The sequence below is a fragment of the Acinonyx jubatus genome, chromosome C2 (genome assembly GCF_027475565.1).
Source record: "Acinonyx jubatus isolate Ajub_Pintada_27869175 chromosome C2, VMU_Ajub_asm_v1.0, whole genome shotgun sequence".
Taxonomy (NCBI): domain Eukaryota; kingdom Metazoa; phylum Chordata; class Mammalia; order Carnivora; family Felidae; genus Acinonyx; species Acinonyx jubatus.
The window spans coordinates 77077246-77097512 of NC_069384.1; the positions used below are offsets into that span (position 1 = coordinate 77077246).

The following is a 20267-nucleotide window of genomic DNA, read 5'->3' on the forward strand; positions in this document are numbered from 1 at the left end:
TGTAAATAAGGCAAGGCTGAGATGTGAAGTAATATATACTGGACATTAGAATCAGAAGCCAACAGGATCTTGGAAACATAGGCTAAATTATTTTAAAAAATTGAGAAATCCCATTCATCTTCATTTGCTAATTCAATGTAGTTCAGTCTTCAGTGACATTAAAATCATTCTAATGAAGAAGGCACATATACTCTCTGCAATTCAGATTTCTTCAGATTTCTTTGCTAATAATCAGAGCAACACATTAAGATTCTGTTTCTTGACTAATTATCAAGGTGAAGGTTGTATCAAAAGTCATTAAAGATGGATGCCGTTCTCGATTTCATGATTTCCATCCTTAATAATCGGACATGCTGTTTCATGTCCACAGATTCATATTTCTTGCACAGTGAGAACATCTAGGCTGAGATCCAAAATTAAAAAAAAAACTATTACATGGAAAACGAAAGTAACTTATATGTAGCATTTTGGAACTGTTTAGCTATTAACCTATACATAAGTCAAGCAAAAATATGCTATGAAGTAATAGAAGGAAAGAACCTCACACCAGTTGCAGCAGCTACTTGTTTGAAGGATGATGTCATTTCAAAAATTTGTGATTTAGGACAACAGGATTTGTGATAACAGGACCATATGGATCAATGTTAAGTTGAATGCTCTCAGTTTCAATCAGGTCAGTCCTCCCAGGAGTGTTATTAAAAGTCAATTTCAAAGAATCAATATAAAGTGCATATATATATATATATATATATATGAATAACTGATGCTCGGGAAATAATGTTGAACACAAATGGATAATTCTTTTAAATATCAGTACTTCTTAAATAACAATATCCCTCAACCCATGAAGCAGTGTATTCTTAGGTAGATACTTATCAGGAGAGCAATGGCATCTGTGTAATTTCTTGGCTTTCTCCCCTTCATTCTTCCCATTTTCTTTAAAAAAAATTTTTTTTAATGTTTATTTTTGAGAGAGACAGAGACAGAGCATGAGTGGGGGAGGGGAAGAGAGAGAGGGAGACACAGAATCTGAAGCAGGCTCCAGGCTCTGAGCTGTCAGTACAGAGCCCAGTGCGGGGCTCAAACTCACGGACTGTGAGATCATGACCTGAGCTGAAGTTGGACACCCAACCGACTGAGTCACCCAAGTGCCCCGATTCTTTCCATTTTCTAACATCCTGTATAGCTTCCATGTCTCTTACTCAGGTACTGTACTAGGATTTCTCTAAAGTTTCCTTAGCTGATTTGTAAAAGCATCACAATGGACTTTAAATGACTGAAGTTTTGCTTGAATAGCAAATCTGGGTACTTTCCAGCAGAAGCAAAAAAACAGTGCAAGTAAAAAATAAATTACCTAAAAAGCATAATGCTTTTGGCACTGACAGACCATAGTCAAAAGGGAAGGAATACAAGAGGCAGATGGGACTGGAAGCATTGCTGATGTGAATGCTCAAGAAGAGAATAACCCCCTGGCTGGAGATATTCTAGAACTGCACTACCCAATATATTACCAACGAGCCACAGGTGGTCATTCAAATTTAAATTAAATAAAGTTAAAATTAAGCTTCTCAGTTGTACCAACCACATATCAAATGCCCAAAGGATACATGTGGCTGGTGACTATTGCATTGAACAATACAGAATATAGAACAGTTACATCATTGAAAGAAACTTCTTTTGGACAGGACTGCTTGAAAAAGAACTTTTGGACTTTATAGATAACTTCCAAATCTCATTTCTTATGACTTCAAAATTTCCTGAGGGTCTATTATGAGACATATACTGAAACAAATACTGAACATGACAAAATATGGCCCCTGTCCCCTTGAGAGACAGAGAAATAAACAATTATAATATTTTATAATATGTAATAGGACTAAAAATATACCTCAGTTGCCTCAGAGGAATGGTCTCTGCTATATGGTGAAGAATGGTGATATGGAAATTTTCCCAGAGAAGATAGAATACATGGTTGTTGAGGGGTAGATAGGAATTGGGTAGAGGGGGAAAAAAATCAACCTCCCACCCCCCAATAAAAAACCCAAGATGTTCCTAAGGACAAAATTTTTAATAATATAATGAAGTAAACAGCATGACACATTAAAAAAATCACATGCTACAGTGTGCAAAAGTGTGTGAAATGACAGTCGAAACTGTAAATAAAAAGGCTTGATTCTCCATTTTAAGCTTTATATAAATTTGCTCACTTTTATGAGTCCAGGAATCAGAACAGAAAATCCCCAGAGAGAACATACAAAGATAAGTTTGCCTAGGCTCGCACTACCTAGCAAGAGGTGATGTTATTCAGTGAATTGGGGATATCCTAATTTCGAAGCCACTGTTGTATAAGAATTTCCCCCATTTATGTTTAATTATAATACATTCCAAGGCCTTGAGTGACCTGCCTTGGATTTATCCATCAGTCTCCTTTCACTAGCTCAAAGATAACTGAAAAGTGTATTGATATTAGAATGGAAGAGGCCACTGAAGAATTGCATTTTCTTTTCATCAACTTAGTGACAAAACATCAGTGTAACCACAAAGTTACAACTTCATATTTTTGGTTGTTCCCTCTTCCCTTTCCTGACACACCTTCATCCAATATAAAAAAAAAAAAAAAAAAAGTACAATCCAAAGAAAGAAAGAAGTACAATCCAGATAAATACACACACACACACACACACACACACACACACACACACACAGAGTGAAAATTCCAGTAACATCTTCTATCAGAAAGGCAAGGCAAGGTATTTTTAAAGTGATTTCCAAGATCATGCCCACATGTGTTCTATGAAATATCCACCTTTTCTCTACCTTTTTTTTTTGTCCTATTTTTCTAGAAGGGTTTGTTTGTTTGGGTGTGTGTGTGTGTGTGTGTGTGTGTGTGTGTGTGTGTGTGTGTGTGTTTACAGGAAAGGCAACAGAATTTGTACGGTGAATAATCATTTAAAAAATAACAAAACAAAACAAGCCCACTAGCACGATGTACTGCACAAATACAGAAAATTTCATCCAAACATTTAGGATAAGTGTCTCTTATTATTATTAACCCATTACACTCGTTTGTATGAGAAACTGAGGCCTAAGGTCACTAGTGACTCAGTGGTAAAGCCAAGAAAACAAAAGTCAAAAAACAAAAACCACCTATTTTATGTATTATTTACCTTCTTTCCCCTTGTTCTATTACTAGGTACTTAAACTTGTGTCTTCACATTGAATTTACTTTCTCCTCCCTCATTAAAGAAGAAGAGTTCCATCCTGCCCTAGTATAGACAGAATTTGGATAGAATTTAGGTCTAGACTCGGACTCTAACTGTCTCTTCCCCCTATAAAACCTTGGACTGGTATCATCCTTCCCAAACTGGGATAGACATGAGGAAAGATTCAGATAAAGGATGTAAGGGATTATTCCCAGCCCACATTTCCCACACTAGTGGAAGAAGCACACGCAGTAGGCAGAGTTGATGAAGAGAATCCACAAATGCTTAATTTTCTCTACTGACCACACTGACTTTCTGCCCAATGGCTTAGCCCATTCAGAGCCACCTGCCTTCTCATATGCCATGAAATATAGAGATTTAACAGAGATGTGGATAGCATGGCCCACAGATTATAGGAGAATCTCCTGCCACTCACCCACATGGGGTCACTGAGGTCTGAGTCCTGCATGCGGATACAGTCCATGCTAATCTCAATCTTGTTTCTTGCACCATTTTCTGATGGCTCATCCACAAAGTTCAAGTCAATGGGCTGAACTGAACATATAGGCCTATAATAAAGGACAAACAAAAGGGTGTTAGGCAGGGAATGGGACTAAAACACAAGAACCAAGGGGATAACAGTGAGCTCTCTCAGTTTCAAAGATGGCAGCGCTCATTGGTTGGAGTCAGAAACTCTAGGTTTGAATCGTGGCTCAACCACATGCCGTATGTGTAATCTCAGGCAGTTCAAATCTAAATCCTATTCATAAAATGGGAATCATGATCCTTACCCTTGTCAGAGAGTTGCTGGGTGGATGTGGGAGAGAAAGGATGTATCAGGAACTTAGTATTTTATACCCCATCCCTTAGGGTACCAAGTGCTCTGGTATTTCCTCTTAAATTGTTCACTTATCCAAACTCAATAAAGAAGACAATAATCATTTTCCTAGCAAGGCATAAATGACCAACAAAATTTAGTGTTTTACCTCTTCAGGGGGTATTTGTATTGTACCAGCAACTAAGAGTCTTTAAGCCAAAGGAACAAATTTTGAATATCAAGGGAGTCATTGGGGAACCTATTTGGAGGTAGTCAGGAGACCAAAATTACGCTCCAAAATTATACCACCTTGCAATAATGATCTTCATTCAGTATTATAAACTGAATAAATCTGCAATGAATTTTGACACAGAAATACTATTGGAGGAAATACATTTTTCCAACAATATTGACTGATTTTTATTGATTTTAGGAGCACGTCATAGTAAGCAATATTTTTATAATCTGCATTTGCCCATTTATAATAATTTAAGTACAATATTTTGTGTTTATTTGATACTTACTGTTCCAGAAAATCCCAGATATGCTGGAAGACCTCTGGACTGAGGAATTCACTTGTCTGTGTGCTCTGGGACATAGTGGATCGGTAATAGCTTTCTTTCCAAGAGAAATGAGCTGGGGTTTCTACGAACCTTAAAAGAACAAAAATGAAACTAGAATTATAGTCTCTGTATTTAGGATGTTGAGTATTTAAACTAAAGCATACTCAATCAAGAATAACTCAAGTGCATTTTCAGAACCACGCAGGCAGGTACAGCGAATTTTACAAGTTGCATGAGTGGTGTTTCTTTGGGCAATGTCATGGATCCCATTTTGCCATACAGTTAGACAATCACATCTTCTATCAAGTTATTCTGTAACTAATAATGTTGTTAACACTCTACACTTCCACTATCCAGCATCAATGCTCTGAAGATTTCAAAAAGAAAATAAACATTGCCTCATTAATTCTGACAGCCAGGGTGACCTATTATTAAACTTGTTTTAAAATGACTCAACTGATTATCTGCCCATTCTGCCTCCAGCAGGTAAAAAGTAGAATCAGAAAACAGAGAGGCGTTCAGAAAATTTAAATTTCACCTGCAGCAAAATCACCTCTCTCATAACTACCATCTCAGCATTGTGCCCAGGGAAAATAAACTCAAACCTCTGAACCTAGTTTTTTCTACTTTTAAAAAAAATTTTAATCACCAGTTAACCTACCTTGATGTGTATGTGGGTGGTTGTTAATTGGAATGTAAAATTCTATGTTAGACTAAAGGATTAAGTATTCAGACTAAACATCTGAATATGTTGCAAATGAGTATTATTTCTGTTTGCTCCATTTTGTTGCTGGGTCCCCACGTTTGCCTTTACTTAAAAAAATAACCTTGATCCCTATATAATGTGAAGGAAAATATCAGCTTTCTCAGGTGATGCTGTCTCCAGTTGGCATATTATCTACACAGATCATCTTAGTATGTGATTCATTGTGACTATCAGTAGACTAATTTTACCCCAAGAAGAAATTAACTAAGCTTTTCATCATTACTTTTAATATCATAAAGTGTTAATAAATAGTGTACTAAGATAGTCAATCATCTTAAATTTGCAAATGAATACTCTGAGCTTGTTACATAACAGAAGATAATAGCATTGGATTTATTGTTGATAATTTCCAACCTGTAAGGAGAAATACATTCATTTACTCAAGTTAAACACATTATGAGCATCTATTATTTACTAGCAAGAATAAAGGCCACTGAAAATAAAAAGCAAATAAAACAGTGTCATCTCTAGAAGATCAATGTATAGAAAGTAAGACAGGAAACCAAACCTCTAATAAATAGAGTATGTGTAACGCTATGAAAGTACAAAGATAAAATATATCAGCTCACCTAAGGGATCAAAGAAAGAGCCTTAAAGAAGGAGAAGAAATTCGCTATGCCAGGTAGGGATTAATAATATGAGTGAGCAGTCTATGGTGACAGCATAGACAAAATCCTAAAATGGAAAATCATTTGGTGTATGTGAGAAAATTGCAAGAAACTCTATGTTAGTAGAGTATAAGATTTAGGGCAAAGAACACTGGAAAACAGAACTGGAGAGAGGAGAAGAAAATCATACGCTATGTTTAAAGAAAGCTTAAATATTTCAATACTTTCAGGTTTTGCAATACATTTCAAAATTAACTTTTAATTTTGAGATAAATACAGATTTACATACAGAGAGAGTCCATGCACCTTTTATGCTGTTCTCCCAATGGTATACAACAACTTACAAAACTGTTCAAACATATTCCAACCAGGATATTGACACTGCTACAACTCACTTATCTTATTCAGAAATTCTCAGTTTTACTTATACTCGTGTGCACACATGCATCCATGCATGAGTTACGGATGGATTTCTTTCTGCACATCCATATCCACCTCTACAGCATTAAAGGGTTTTAAGCATGAGGCTGCCAGTCAGAATATGTTTTGTACTGAGAAATCTGGAAGCTGCATGAAGGAAAGATTTCGAGCACATCAGTTTATGGGCAAAGTGGTTCCACCAGTCCAGGTAAGACAAGAGGATGCTAGCAGAAATGGGGATGGAGAAGATGGCCACAAACTGAACTACTGGCAAAAGGCTAAATCAGACCCTGCTTATGTTACATTCATATTTTCCCTCTAGTCACTCTCTGACACCTAAAGACCTTCCCTATATTTCTGCTGTCCCCACTAACCAGCTGCAAAACCGCGGGCAAGTCTCTGAGCTTCAGCTTCCTTGACTGTGACACAGGGACAGTCGCCTCTGCTCTGCTGCCTCACAGACACCTACCCAGTCCTCAATGATCTCCTCCCCACAAGGCATTTCCCAGTCCTTCACTTGAACTATAATCTTCCTTCTCCAAACTTTCTTGGCCTTCAGTTGCATCTCGTCAATGATAATTCACCCTACTTTCCTTGGACAACAATCGAATGTAGAGAATTTTAAGTAACTTGAAGGCAACGTCCATATCTCTTTGCATCCCTTACAATTTTATATTTCCTTGAGGTTGGAGTGGAAGGAACATGGGTTTTGAAGTGAGACAGACTTGGGTTCAAATTTTAGCTCTACCATTGTCACACTTTAAGGACATGGTCAATTTACTTAGCCTCTTTGTATCTTCAACTATGCTTCCTTTACCAGGTGGTTGAAATAATGTGCTACCTATTTTGTATACAGTGCCTGGTGCCTGGGTTGGATTAGGTCAGGTATTACAAAATGTGTATCCAGGAAAAGTTGCTGAATTGAACTAATTAAATAGCATATTTGAAAGGCCTGTGGAAGCTGTAAAAGTGTCACACAAAAGTTATTAAACCTGAATTATCCCCTCATTTCTCTCCAGTTCAAACTGTTCTTTCTCTTTCTGTGTTCTTTCACCATAAAATGCTCGCCATCGCCTCTCTTTTCTCTCCTAGATCACCTTTATTGACATTGAATAGGGCAATAGCCCCTCTCCTTTCATCCCTCCCCCAAGACCTCAAGCTTTACAATGACTTTACTACAAAAGTTGAGAGTGAGGTTTGGAATACATCAGCAGTTTTCAAATTGGTTGCATGAAACTCTAGGGTTTCCGGTGCCTCCGTGTGTTCACCAGATGTAAAGAAATGGCCATATTGATAGGAGTCCAGACGCTCCTCCTTCTTAACACCAAGAAGTTTGGCTTTTGCCTGTCTTATGTATAGTAGTGTTCCAAGCAAGATTTCATTTGAAGAACAGGTTCTGTTACAGTGTTTTAGAAAATCAGTGGTCTAAGTTGGAGGATCTTCACTGTCTCTCCTGTGCAAATCCAGAATTGATTCCAGGTCTCTGAATAAAGATGTAAAATATTATTGACAGGAAGGAAGGAGATCAGCTAGTGCCATAGGGCAGGAAGAGTGAGGTAAACCCTACCTATCTTCAGAGGCTTTGCCTTTGGATGAATCTCAGTGTCAATTTACTCATGGAACAATCACTGTGTTCAAGGGGGTTTGTCAAACCAGTCACACCCACAGACAGGAAGCCTCAAGTCCCTTTTTTTTTTCTTTTCAGCTTGTTTTTTGTGGATTAAATACCCTGTGCTCTTAGTATCAGCAAAAAAAAAAAAAAAAAGGAACCCTACTCTGTAGAAGTGAGCTGAAAACCCCAAGAGGTATCCACCAACAGTTTGCATTTTCTCTTGCTTTTTTCTTTTCTGCCCCAGGAGTCGTCACTCAAATCCCTTACATTAAGTTTCTTTCAGCACTCCTGAAAATCTCCAAATCTAATATTTCAGAGTTCCAAACAACCTTAATATTATAGATGGATTTTAGAATTAATAGATCTCTGAGACCATCTAGACTACTTTTTCTTATTTAATAGGTGGAAAAGTGAAATCTAAAAAGAACCAGTTCACCCCAGTTATATTGTACTCAACATAAGTCTTTACCCACAGTCCAGGAAAAATAAATTGAATCATCAGACACAAATTTTCATCATGAATTGCCCAACCCTTGGCCTCTTGGAACAGTTCCCATACTTAGCATTTTCTGGATATTTAAAGCCTCTTTACTCCCCTTTAGAGCAACCATACTTAAAACTATGAGAGTAGGAATATACTTGATTGTATACCAACATCCTCTAATTCACTTAACAAAACAGCATTTGGTAGTGATGCAGATCAGAAAAGAAGCTGATTGGCTGTTCCTCGACTTCCTGATTCAAAGGCTCCCTTGACAGGGTGTCACTCCTTCTGGTATAGAGACAGAATGTGGCATGGGGAACACCAGAAAAGCAGACCTGGAGTGCCCCCTCAGGAACTGTGCCAACACTTGGAAAGATGGGGTCACACATGAATCTAAACCTTTGGGGACCACATAGAATGTCAAAGTCACTTGTGCCCTTAAACACTGTCTAGACTTGCTATCTATTTTCACAAGGAAACTGAGGCTGATACCTTAAAAACTTAGCCTAGATCCACTGTTGTGCTAGAGCACTGGCTAATGAAAGCAGACTGTTCAATATTCTGGAATTTTTTCAAGCCAGTTTTTAAACACAGTCATTATTATAATTTATTACAAAGTATTAAACTTTAAATAATGTTAAAAGCAAAGATAATAAATACTCAAACCTGATCACTTCCTAATTATTTTACTATTATCTATGTTCTTGAAAGCCTTTTTAAAAAAATAATGTAGGGAAATTACTCAGATTTTTAAAAAATCCTGTGTGAATTTCTTGCTACACTTATCTAATGTACTTTAGTGAACTATTTATGTGCAAAAGACTCAATAATACATATATTGAGATTACGTGAAAAGCTATGCGGGGATTTATTGATGAAGGAGACATGTATGTTGTTTTTTTGAAAGTTTTTCATAGTTTAGTGTCAGAAATAGAACACCTTCAATGTTTGCCTAATTTTTACCCTCTGTCATAACCTTATGTGCTCTTAATTTCCCTCTGGACTGGGATCTTCTGAAGGGCAGAAAAGCCAGCATGGAACATTCATTTTGGTTTGTGCTCTATTTGCCTGGTGATTGGCAGAAAAGGATTGCCATTGATTATGACAGGATTTCACATCACTGGGCCTGCTTTTCTAGTTTTCCACATGACACTTTTAGGCTCAGAGAGGTTAAGGAAGTTGTTCAAGTTCACTCAGCTAGTAAATGATAGAGCTGGGCTTTATTTAGTTACTTAATTAGTTAATAATGCTGGGCTTTAAATTTAAGATTGTATGACTTCAAAGTTAATGCTTTATTAAATTATATATATATTATATATAATATACATATATGCATATATAATATACATATATAATAATGCTCATGCTTTATATATATATAATATATATATGGTTCTAATTTTCATTCATAATAAAAGTTTTTATAGTTAGAATTTTTTTTCTGTAAAATAACAAAAATCCTACCAACTCTGTCTCATCACAATCATTACCCCTTTTCTTCCAAGTGAGCAGGAAATGATGTCAGAAAACACATACTGACCAATGAATGATATTGACAGAACATTTGGCCTTTCTGAAGATTCTCAATATTGGTAAGAGCTGACTCTAAAATGTCATGTAAGAAAAAACAGCTGAGGTCACTATTGTTTTCCAAGGGGACTTGAGCAGTCAAAACCTATGGGATTGTTCCCAATTCTCAGATAAAAGTGATTTAAAACTCTGAACATGACTTCTTCTGTATATCCATCCATCCAACCTACCAATCCATCAAATTATTGCTTAACCTCTCTGGACCTTCCCCCATACAAGTCTTCCAGTTGGCCTCAGGAATTTTCCAAATCACATAATGCCATTTTTATTTTTAGTTCAGAAGCAATCCTGCATTTTCAGCTTACTCTGCTATTATAACCACTCTGATTATTAATTGTCATACTTAGTTTAAAGGATGTTGAAGAACACCTTGATGCCCTTTAATAAATTGCCTAATCATTGCACACAACAGTGCCCAAGAGCCCTGGAGGAGTAAATTTATTCATATGCTTTAGATATATGTCAAAGTCCAGAAACTCACTCATATAATCTAAATAAGGTACATTAACATCTTTTCTTCATTAAATGGAAATCTTTCCTTTTCAACTTCATGTTGAAAAATGACCAGTCTGTTCCTTATCTTTGTATTAATCCCAGAGTCAAACCCATATATCAACTTCACTTCCAGCAAAGAAAACTCACATGGATAAAATGCATTTAGAGCACACACACATACACACACACACACACACACACACACATATATAGTATATAAATATATTGTATATATATATATAGTATATACATACAGTATATATATTGTATATATACATTGTATACAATTATATACATTGTATACAATTGTATACATATTGTATATATATGTATTGTATGTAGATATTTTTTTTAATTTTATGGTTGAACTGATAAACTGTATTCTTAAGAAAATCTCTTTTGTATCTGTCAATATCCATTTATCCTCCATTCTGCCATAATTAGTGGAGTTCCTTTTCATCTTCAGATGCCTTTTCTCTTCCCACTACCACCTGTCTGAAGACCTGATTTCCCACAGCTTGCTTCTGCCATAACCCTTTACTGTGCACCCCGAACTCCCAATTCTCCCATCAAAGTCTACATATATCTAGGGTCAACTCACCAGTTGTTAACTCTGAGATAGTGATCTTTTCTTCTCTCAAGTACCAAGTCCTCTAAAGTCGATATTTTGTGCCCCAGTCTCTATCCTAACCAATTGCTGCCTTCAGGTAATGATTTGTCTGGCTGTAACCCCGATCTCTCACACCCCCATCCCAGTGAACCTTCCTGCTGCTATCATGTCACTGGTCAGCAATCTCTTCTAACTTCTGTGTGATCATCAACTTCCCCAAACAGTATTTCTATCAGGCTACTCCTTTCCTGACTCAGATTTCATAATCGCTCATCTTCATAGCCTGGGCAAAATATAATTAGACCTCATCCCTCATCCTTTTTATTCCTTTGGACAGACCCTCTTTTCCAAATTATTCAGCTAGCTGTACCCTACATGTTATTTCTTTTCAGCAAGTGTCTTTTCAAATTATAACCTCTTATACTCCACCATCTTCCCCCAGGTCACATTCTTCACATTTACTAACATCTAGTACAAAGCTCAGCACACCTAAAAAAGGTACTGCAATACACTAAATATTTGTGTTGCCTCCCAAATTCATAAGTTGAAACTTAATCTCCAGAGTCATAGTATTTGTAGGTGGGGCTTTGAGGCGATGATCAGGTCATTATGGTAGAGTCCTCATGAATAGGATTCATGCCCTTATAATAGAGGTCCCAGAGAGCACTCTTCCCCATTCCTCCTTGTGAGATTACAGAGAGAGAAGACTGCCATCTATGAACTAGGAAGTGGAACCTCAGGAGACACTAAATCTGCCAGCACCTTGATCTTGGACTTCAGAGCCTTCAAAATTGAAAATTGTAAGAAATAAATCTCTGTTGTTTATAAGCTACCCAAGCTGTAGTATTTTGTGATAGCATCCTGAAGGGACCAAGACATCCACCATATTTTTTTGTTTATTGTTTGAGTTTACTTTCTCAATTTGGCATGTTTTAAGCATTCCTGTCCCTAGTTAATTCTACCATAATTTACTCATGTTGAAATGGTGTTTCCATATTGTATACCCAGGTCCTCTAACAAATGAGAGGCTGGGAGTCAAAACACATATTCCTACTTTCCTGGTTCTTTCTAGCAAAGAGTTATAGAACAAAAACAAAAACAAAACTGAAAAAGGCTTTATTTCTCATCCTCTATACTTTCTACAAATAAGAACTCACAGGGATTTTATTCACAGTCCCACAGGAAACCTACAGGGATCTCGTGCTAAACCCCAGGCATCCTGGCTCCCTCTGCAATGCTCTGAAGAAAGTGTGCAATTATAACTTCCTATGGGGCACCTGGGAGGCTCAGTGAATTAAACATCTGACTCTTGGTTTCTGCTCAGGTCATGATCTCACAGTTCATGAGTTCAAGCCCCGCATTGGGTTCTGCACTGACAGCAGAACCTGCCTGGTCTTCTCTCTCCCCCTCTCTCTCTGCCCCTCCACAGCTTGCTTGCGCTCTCTCTCTCTCTCTCTCTCTCTCTCTCTCTCAAAATAAATAAATAAAATCATAAAAAATGTAAACTTCTTGTAAACTGAGCTGTCTCTAAATCCATGAACATAAAAAAAAACAAAAAACAAACAAAAAACAAAAAAACAAAAACATCATCCAACATCACTGTCCTATAATAAATTGATCAGTTAATAGTCTGATCCATTTAAATCTAGAATTTGGCTTCTGGTGAAGATAATGATAAAGGAGACTTGAATCCATCTTACTTCTAATATCATTTTTGACATTATAGCACGCAAATATAGACACTTGCAAACTTACACACAAGGAACATATCTATAAACTGCTCCCAAATTACAATTTAGTAGACATCTGGGGCTGCCTGTGTGGTTCAGTCAGTTAAGCATCCGACTCTTGGTTTTGGCTCAGGGCATAATCTCACAGTTCCTGAGTTCAAGCCCCACATCAGGCTTTTTTGGGATTCCCTCTCTCCTTCTCTCTCTGCCCCTCCCCTGCTCTAACTCTCTCTCTCTCTCAAAATAAGTAAATAAAATTTAAAATTTTTAGAAGATATTTGAATAAATGTAATCACCATTACATCAGGCTTTGAATATGTTAGAGTTTTGTACTAATGTGAAGACCTGATAGGAAGTTCGTGTAGCATCCATGACTGAGATATATGAGCATCGAGTTCTGGAAGGACTATGGCAAAATACAAATCTACAGGGGAGTTTTCTTAGGATGCAGTTTTCTTACGATTGCAAGCATCCTCACCCTGGATACTTACAGACTATTATCTGATCATTTATTATATTTAAACACTAGAAGATGGTAAATTATCAGATCCGGTCTAAGCTTATTTTTTCTTGCCTCAGTGCATACTGAGGCATAAATATTGTAATTATTTAAGTACTTGCCTAATTGTCTCCATTAATATATTAGTATTTTAAATATAGGATGGTTTCACAATTACTAGAGCATATCTCAGAAACATAGTGGTCAATATTTTATTGCTACATAAATAATGATTCACATTTGTTATACATACTCTAGTATGAAGTTATTTCCACATACATCTCATTTGATAGTCATATTATGACCTATGTATCATCTGAACCATATGAAATCATTATTTTAGAGGTCAAAAATGGTGAAATATAGCAAGTTTATATGGCTCAAATTCATAGCATGGGTATTAGTATAGCATGGAAATTCATAGCATGGATAATCAGTTAAATAGCTGATTAAAAGACTGGTTAAGGTCATACATTCCAAAAGTCAATGGCACATCCAGGTCCTGAACCTCATTCTTAGGAGTGATTAGATGGACAACCCACCAAAGAAAGCAACAAGGAGTGACATTTGTATTAAGTGATAAGAGATTTTCTGTGTTCTTTTTAAATATAAATTTGTCTAATGTGTACATTTTATTCTAAATATGATCTACAAATTATAGCAAAATAATTTAATGTGTTTATCAGCTGTATATGTGATGGGCTGAAGAATTAGTAGTAAAAATTAAAGAAAAAAGCGCTATGGCAGGAAGCTTCAAGAACAAATTCTTTGGAGCACCCACCCTTACCGATTTGCTAAATTATCTTATGTATTTCCTTCAACGTAAGGCCACCATATATTTTCACCTGCCCTGAACTCCATTTGTTCCAAGTCTTGGTACTGAAATAGCTTAACTTCAAAATTTTAAGGTGCATTTTATTTTATTATAACAGGAGATAAGATTTTGGTGGTATAAAAAACAGAAGTTTTTAAACATTAAAAATCAATTATCTTGTTATTCCCGACCCTCACAAACACCTTCATTTTCTCTGTTCCCTTCATTCTACTTCCCTTTGATCATGCTTTACCCATTTTGCAAAAGGGTTTTTACAGGGTCTGTCTCATGTATAAAGTTCATATTACCATGTTTACCTAATTCCTTAACAGTTGATATAAGAATTGTTTATACCAGGCTATTTCAATAATTTGTTTGTTAAATTTTATTCTAAGTTCTTAAACATACAAATTGGCTAAAGGGAGGAAATGCAGTTTAACAAACCTTAAATTTTAGAGACTTTTTTTTTCTGAATGGGATATGATGCATGTTAAAGGATATTACCTGGCAGTAATGTTTGATATTTAAATAATAAATCATAAGGATTTATTTATTGAGCAACACATTTATAGACATCATCGTGAAAAGAAGCAGGAGAAAGAGAGAGGCTCTGCCATCTTTGGTTCATCCTATCTGCACTTCTGTATATATTTTCAGACACTTACCTGAAACTGTATTATCTATTTACTTATATATTGTCAGTTTCACCCATGAGAATGTAAACTCAATGAGAGCAGACTGTTTGTTCACTGCTGCATCTCCAGGGTCTAGAACAGTGCCTGGAAATACTGCATAATGCTTGTGAATAAAGAACGAGAACATTAAGAGATTTCATGGACTGGAATCCTATCTGTTTCCTTTTCCAACTACCCCTACCCCATGTTCCCAACACTCCCATGTTAGCTATTGCCTCAGTTCCACTTTAAAGACGTGAGGAAACTATAGTTCTCAATAATTAAGAAATGTCCACACTACAGCCTCTTGAAGATAAAAACTTACATGAATATATCTTTGCATATATCTTTGCATATATGTTCATATATAAATAACAGAATTCATAATAGTACGGCATTCATAAATATTTGTTGAATGAGTGAATGAATGAATGGCCTTTGTTCACACAGACTAGTAGAGTTAGTGTACAAATACAGGTCAAATTGATTCCCAAGTCTTTTTTTTTCTTGATAGATCACAATGACTCCTGTGAGGAAGTGGATGTTTTGCAACAAGGAAAGAGAAAATTTTAGGAAAAAAAAAATACAAGCACAAGAATAAAGAGACAGGTACATACACCTCAGAAGTTCCTGAGAATTTCAATGTGATGACAACCCAATAAAAAGTTTCCCAATGGTGATCCTGAATCATTAAGAGTTTGCATGGTAAATACTATTCTTGGTTTAAAAAGACAGTGAAGTATGCCTTATGCTCAGAAATATCAACCTTCCAATATTCTTTTAAAATACTATTTAAAGAGTATATGCTTGTTTATCTAGAAAATCCAACAGCCCAGAATGACATATTCCCAAGGGCTCCTGGTAGAGAAATTTTGTTTTTACTAAGACAGTATGGTTCTCTTTGTTCCTTTCTGATCAGGATCACATCTTGTCTTAGAGTACAGTTTCTTATTTACAGTTTCTAATGGAGATGTAGCTCTTGGGCATAAGAACCTCATTTATTTCAGTAGTCTAACACAGTAGCAGGCACCAAGTGGGTGTCAAGCAAAGGCTTCAAGAAGGAAATATTTGGAAAATAGAGTACACATGACTATGCCAATCCCTATAGAAAAAACAGTTAACATTTGATTGCTGCTGTAGGCAAGGTATTCTGCGATATGCCTGACATGCATTTATTTCCACAACATCCTGTGATGTACATGCCAATACTATCCCATTTTACAGATAAGAAAACTGAAGCCAAGTGGTAATTTACTTCCTCCAGAGTACATGGTAACTGGGAGGATGGGACATCTGAGGTCTGAAGGATTTGGTTTGAGAGTCTCTAGTCTGTTAATTACAAAGTGAATGGCTATGGGCAGATTATTTTGCGTCTCTAAGGCCGAATTTCCATATCTGTAACAGTGAAAAAAGAAACAGCACTTATCTCATGCAAGAGGGAAGGCCTTGAAATCTTACCTCAGAAGGTTACTCCACTTCCTCAGCAACGGGCAGTCGGTGTCACACTTAAAGTTCAAGAGAACCACCTGACCCACATTTGGAAAATACAGAGTCCCTGTCCCTACCTCCCAAAGATTCTGTTTCAAATGATCTGGAATAAGGCCCAAGAATCTGCACTTTAAAGAAACTGCATGTGAAAGCATAAGGCTTGAGAAATCACCTACATTCTAATCCCTTTGAAGCTTTTATCGAAAATGTAGCACCTTGATAAATCTGCATTTTCTCCAAATATCCATCCTCACATAGGCAAGCCATTATCACATTCTTGCTCACTAAAATGTCTTTTTTATCACCTGAATCAAACAGTATGGTGTAATGATTACAGTTAATATTGTACAATACATCCTACATGCCAGGCATTGTTCTAAATGCTTGATGGATAATAACTCATTCAATCCATCAACAATCCATGGTAGTTTGACTATTTGAATCCTCATTTTATAGATGAGGAAACTGAGCCACACAGAGCATAAGTAACTTCCTCAAAGTACACACTCAGTCCATGAGGGTGACAAAGTCAGCCGGCTGGCTCCAGAGTCTGGAGCCTAACTATCTATCACACTGTGCTGACTCTCCCAGAGACAGAGGTCAGAACCCTGGCTTGCAGGTGATCCTGGTCAAGTCTCTGCTCCTCTCTGGGATTCAAGTTCCTTCTCTAGGAAGTGAGGGGGCTGTCCCTAGTGATCTCTCAGGCCCTCTGGTCCAAAGATCCTATCATTTATTTTACAGGAGACTTTTGACCTTGTTATCTGACGGACCAAGGCTCTAGAATTGCTGACGGTAAGACACGTTTTCTCTTCTAGAACTGCCCCGCTGTTATTTTTTCTTTACCTGCCAATTCAGAAAACTTTCCTCTGAGTCACTTGTCCTTTCTTCTTGGTGAGGAATCCAAATGCACTTCAGTCTAGAGCCGGTAGGTAGATCTATCTCTACAGACTTCCTTCTGAGCCCGCACTGCTGTCTTTGTTTAATCAGGCTTCCAAAGTGCTTATGCCTGAGCCTGTTTCAACCTCATTACCCTCCCAAAGAGGCCCACCGGCTTCTTGTTCCTGCTTTGCTATTCTCCTTTTGAGCAACAGCACTTTTCAGACCTAATTGGTGCTCAGTCCCATCTCTCTAGAGTCGTCCTCACACCTGTAATTCTGTGCTATCACCCCATTCCAGGCTTCAACTCATGGGTTTTTAGCCTCCTTTTTCTTAAATCTGGCTACACGTTACGACACTTGGGGGGAGGGCTGAAAATAGAGATGCCTGGGTGCTACCCCAAAGCAATGAAATCAGAATGTTGAAGAATAGGATCTGGGAAGAAGTATTATTCAAAAATTCAGAAGTTCCACAAGAGATTCTAATGTGCGGCATGGTGGAGCAACACTGGTGTCCAGGGCTGATGATTCTCTAGTGGGGGGATAAGCAAACTGGAATCACCTGGGCAGCTGGCTCCTCCTCACGCCCAGGGAGGGAAGTCTGGGCATGTGAGGCAGACAAGGAGCCACCTTCCAGGTGGTTTGAAGAAGCCCCTTTGTGAAACAAAGTTCTAGCTGAACCTTTAAAAGCAAGATGGATCACTACACCTTTCTTTCACCCACCTTAGTGGAATATCCCGAGGCTTCTCACTGCATCCTGCACCAAGTTATTATTTCTTTTCTTTTTATGTTTTTTAATGTTTATTCATTTTTGAGAGAGAGAGAGACAGAGAGAGAGATAGAGAGAGCGCGCGCGCGCGCGATGAGTGGGGGAGGGGCAGAAAGCGAGAGGGAGACACAGAATCTGAAGCGGCCTCCAGGCTCTGAGTTGTCAGCACAGAGCCTGACGCAGAGCTCGAACCCACGAACCGCGAGATCCTGATCTGAGCCCAAGTCAGATGCTCAACCGATGGAGCCATCCAGACGCCCCTATTTCTAATCATGAAGAACAATGCAGAGGAAAAAGCACTTGACTTGACAGTAAGATCCATATTCTTCTTCTCTGTCTGGACTAACTCGCTGGGTAACTTTGGGGGATTCCCTTTTTTCAGTCAAAGCTTCATTTCCTCCTATGTGTAAAAGAAGCTAATTGGATTACTAATCACTAAGCTTCCTTCCTATTTTAGTGTTCTTCTATTTGAAGGCCCCAAACCTATTGTTCCTCAACTGTTACACAATCAACCCCAGTTCTTTCTTTCCACATTCAGCTGACGCCAGACGGCACATCTAGGCAAACCTCTTCCTGATCCCTGGTGAAGATTGCCCACTGCAAACCAATACCGGGCTTCAAAGGCTCTTTTAAACTTCCTTACTATACCAAGAACTACTGCTGCCCAAGCTTCAGTTCAGGCCCCTGGGTCTTCACAAAGGTCCTTCCTGTCAGAGTCCTCTGAGAGCAACCCCATGGGAGAGCAATCGCCTTTCACATTTCTCAGCGTCCCACCTCCTGCAGGAAGGCAGGGATGATGAATCCTCTAGCTGTCCAGTGATTAGAAGGTAACTGCAGTGTGGCCTTGGAAGGCTTCTGTTTGCTCGCTCTGTCTTAGTGGGAGATGGCCGAGTCTGTAAGGAGGTGCTGGCTGATGAATGTGCAGCAGAGAAATGGTAGCCAGAGTCTCTCCCTTTCCCTTTCTGCCAGCTTCTAGTCCCCGTTTTCTTGGGAGATGCACCATCTAAAGGTGTTGGAGACAATGGCCTCTAAGGCCACCTACACTGAGACTCTTTCTAGGTAGTATGTACAAGTATGTGGGTGTTTTCCCCCCACAAGTAATTGGAATATACCTACACTAATAATGATAATAAAAAATAATAAAATTACTATTTGGCAAGATGAAAACTTAAACTGAGGAATGTTCTTGGGTTTTGATCTGCTCTGCAGTGGTCAAGATCCTCCTCTTTGCCCTAGTTCTTTGACTTTTGAATCTGGGATTGGAGGAAGGAGCAAAAGAATGAAGAAAAAAAAATTAGCAAGGGTATTTTAGTGAATCTACTGAATAAAAGGCTCTGAGTCAGAATAAAGGGTAAAAATGAAACATACATTGAGCTTGCTGGGGAGGGGAGCTTGGGCAGTAATTGGCAAAAGAGAGATTAATGGAGTAACATGAAGACTGGAGAGAAAAGTAAATAAGAAAGGAAAGTGTTACTCAAGGCTACAAACTGGCTCTTCTTTAACATCCTTCCAAAGACCAAAAATAAATAAATAAATAATAAAGGAAATTTAAAAGAATGGAAGTAAACAAATGAAAAAAATGAAAATTCTTTTAAACTGTATTTCATCTGTGCTTTTTTAAAAAAATTAATGTTTATTTATTTTTGAAAGAGAGACAGGGAGCATGAGCAGAGAGAGAGGGAGACACAGGATCCGAAGCAGGCTCCAGGCTCTGAGCTGTCAGCACAGAACCTGATGCAGGGCTCGAACCCATAGAACTGCCAGATCATGACCTGAGCCGAAGCCTCACCCTTAATGACTGAGCCACTCAGGTGCCCCTGATCTGTGCTTTTTGAACACTGTACTACCTAGACAACCCCGACTGGCCATAGGCTTAACAGCATAAGAAGCATGATGATATTTAAGACACTTACCTACCTTTCACACAAGGAGATTCCAGAACAGTTCATAGAGAAAAGGAGAGGCATAATCCCATAGAAAAAGACTCTCCAGGGAAATCTGACTCCAGAAAAATGGAAGACTCTCCGGTAAAAAAACAGAGGTCGATAGGGGCACCTATGTGGCTCATTCGGCTAAGCATCTGATTCTTGATTTCGGCTCAGGTAATGATTTCCCAGGTCCTGGGATCCAGCTCCGAGTGGGGCTCTGCCCTGAACTGCTTGGGATTCTCCCTCTCCCTCTCTCTCTGCCCCTCCCCCACTCTCACACACAGAATCACTCTCTCTCTCAAAATAAATAAATAAAATTTAA

General features: G+C 37.9%; 1 protein-coding gene across 6 annotated transcripts in view; it reads right to left on the reverse strand.

Annotated features, from left to right (window-relative positions):
* TP63 (tumor protein p63) overlaps positions 1-20267 on the reverse strand; it is a 228662-nt gene that overhangs the window by 140360 nt on the left and 68035 nt on the right. For all 6 annotated transcript variants that reach the window (XM_015064359.3, XM_053221061.1, XM_015064358.3 and 3 more), the window contains 2 exons: positions 4545-4673; positions 3640-3772 (listed from right to left, as the gene is read on the reverse strand). In XM_015064359.3, the coding sequence (XP_014919845.1) occupies positions 3640-3772; positions 4545-4673 (262 nt within the window). The remainder of the gene's footprint in view (positions 1-3639; positions 3773-4544; positions 4674-20267) is intronic.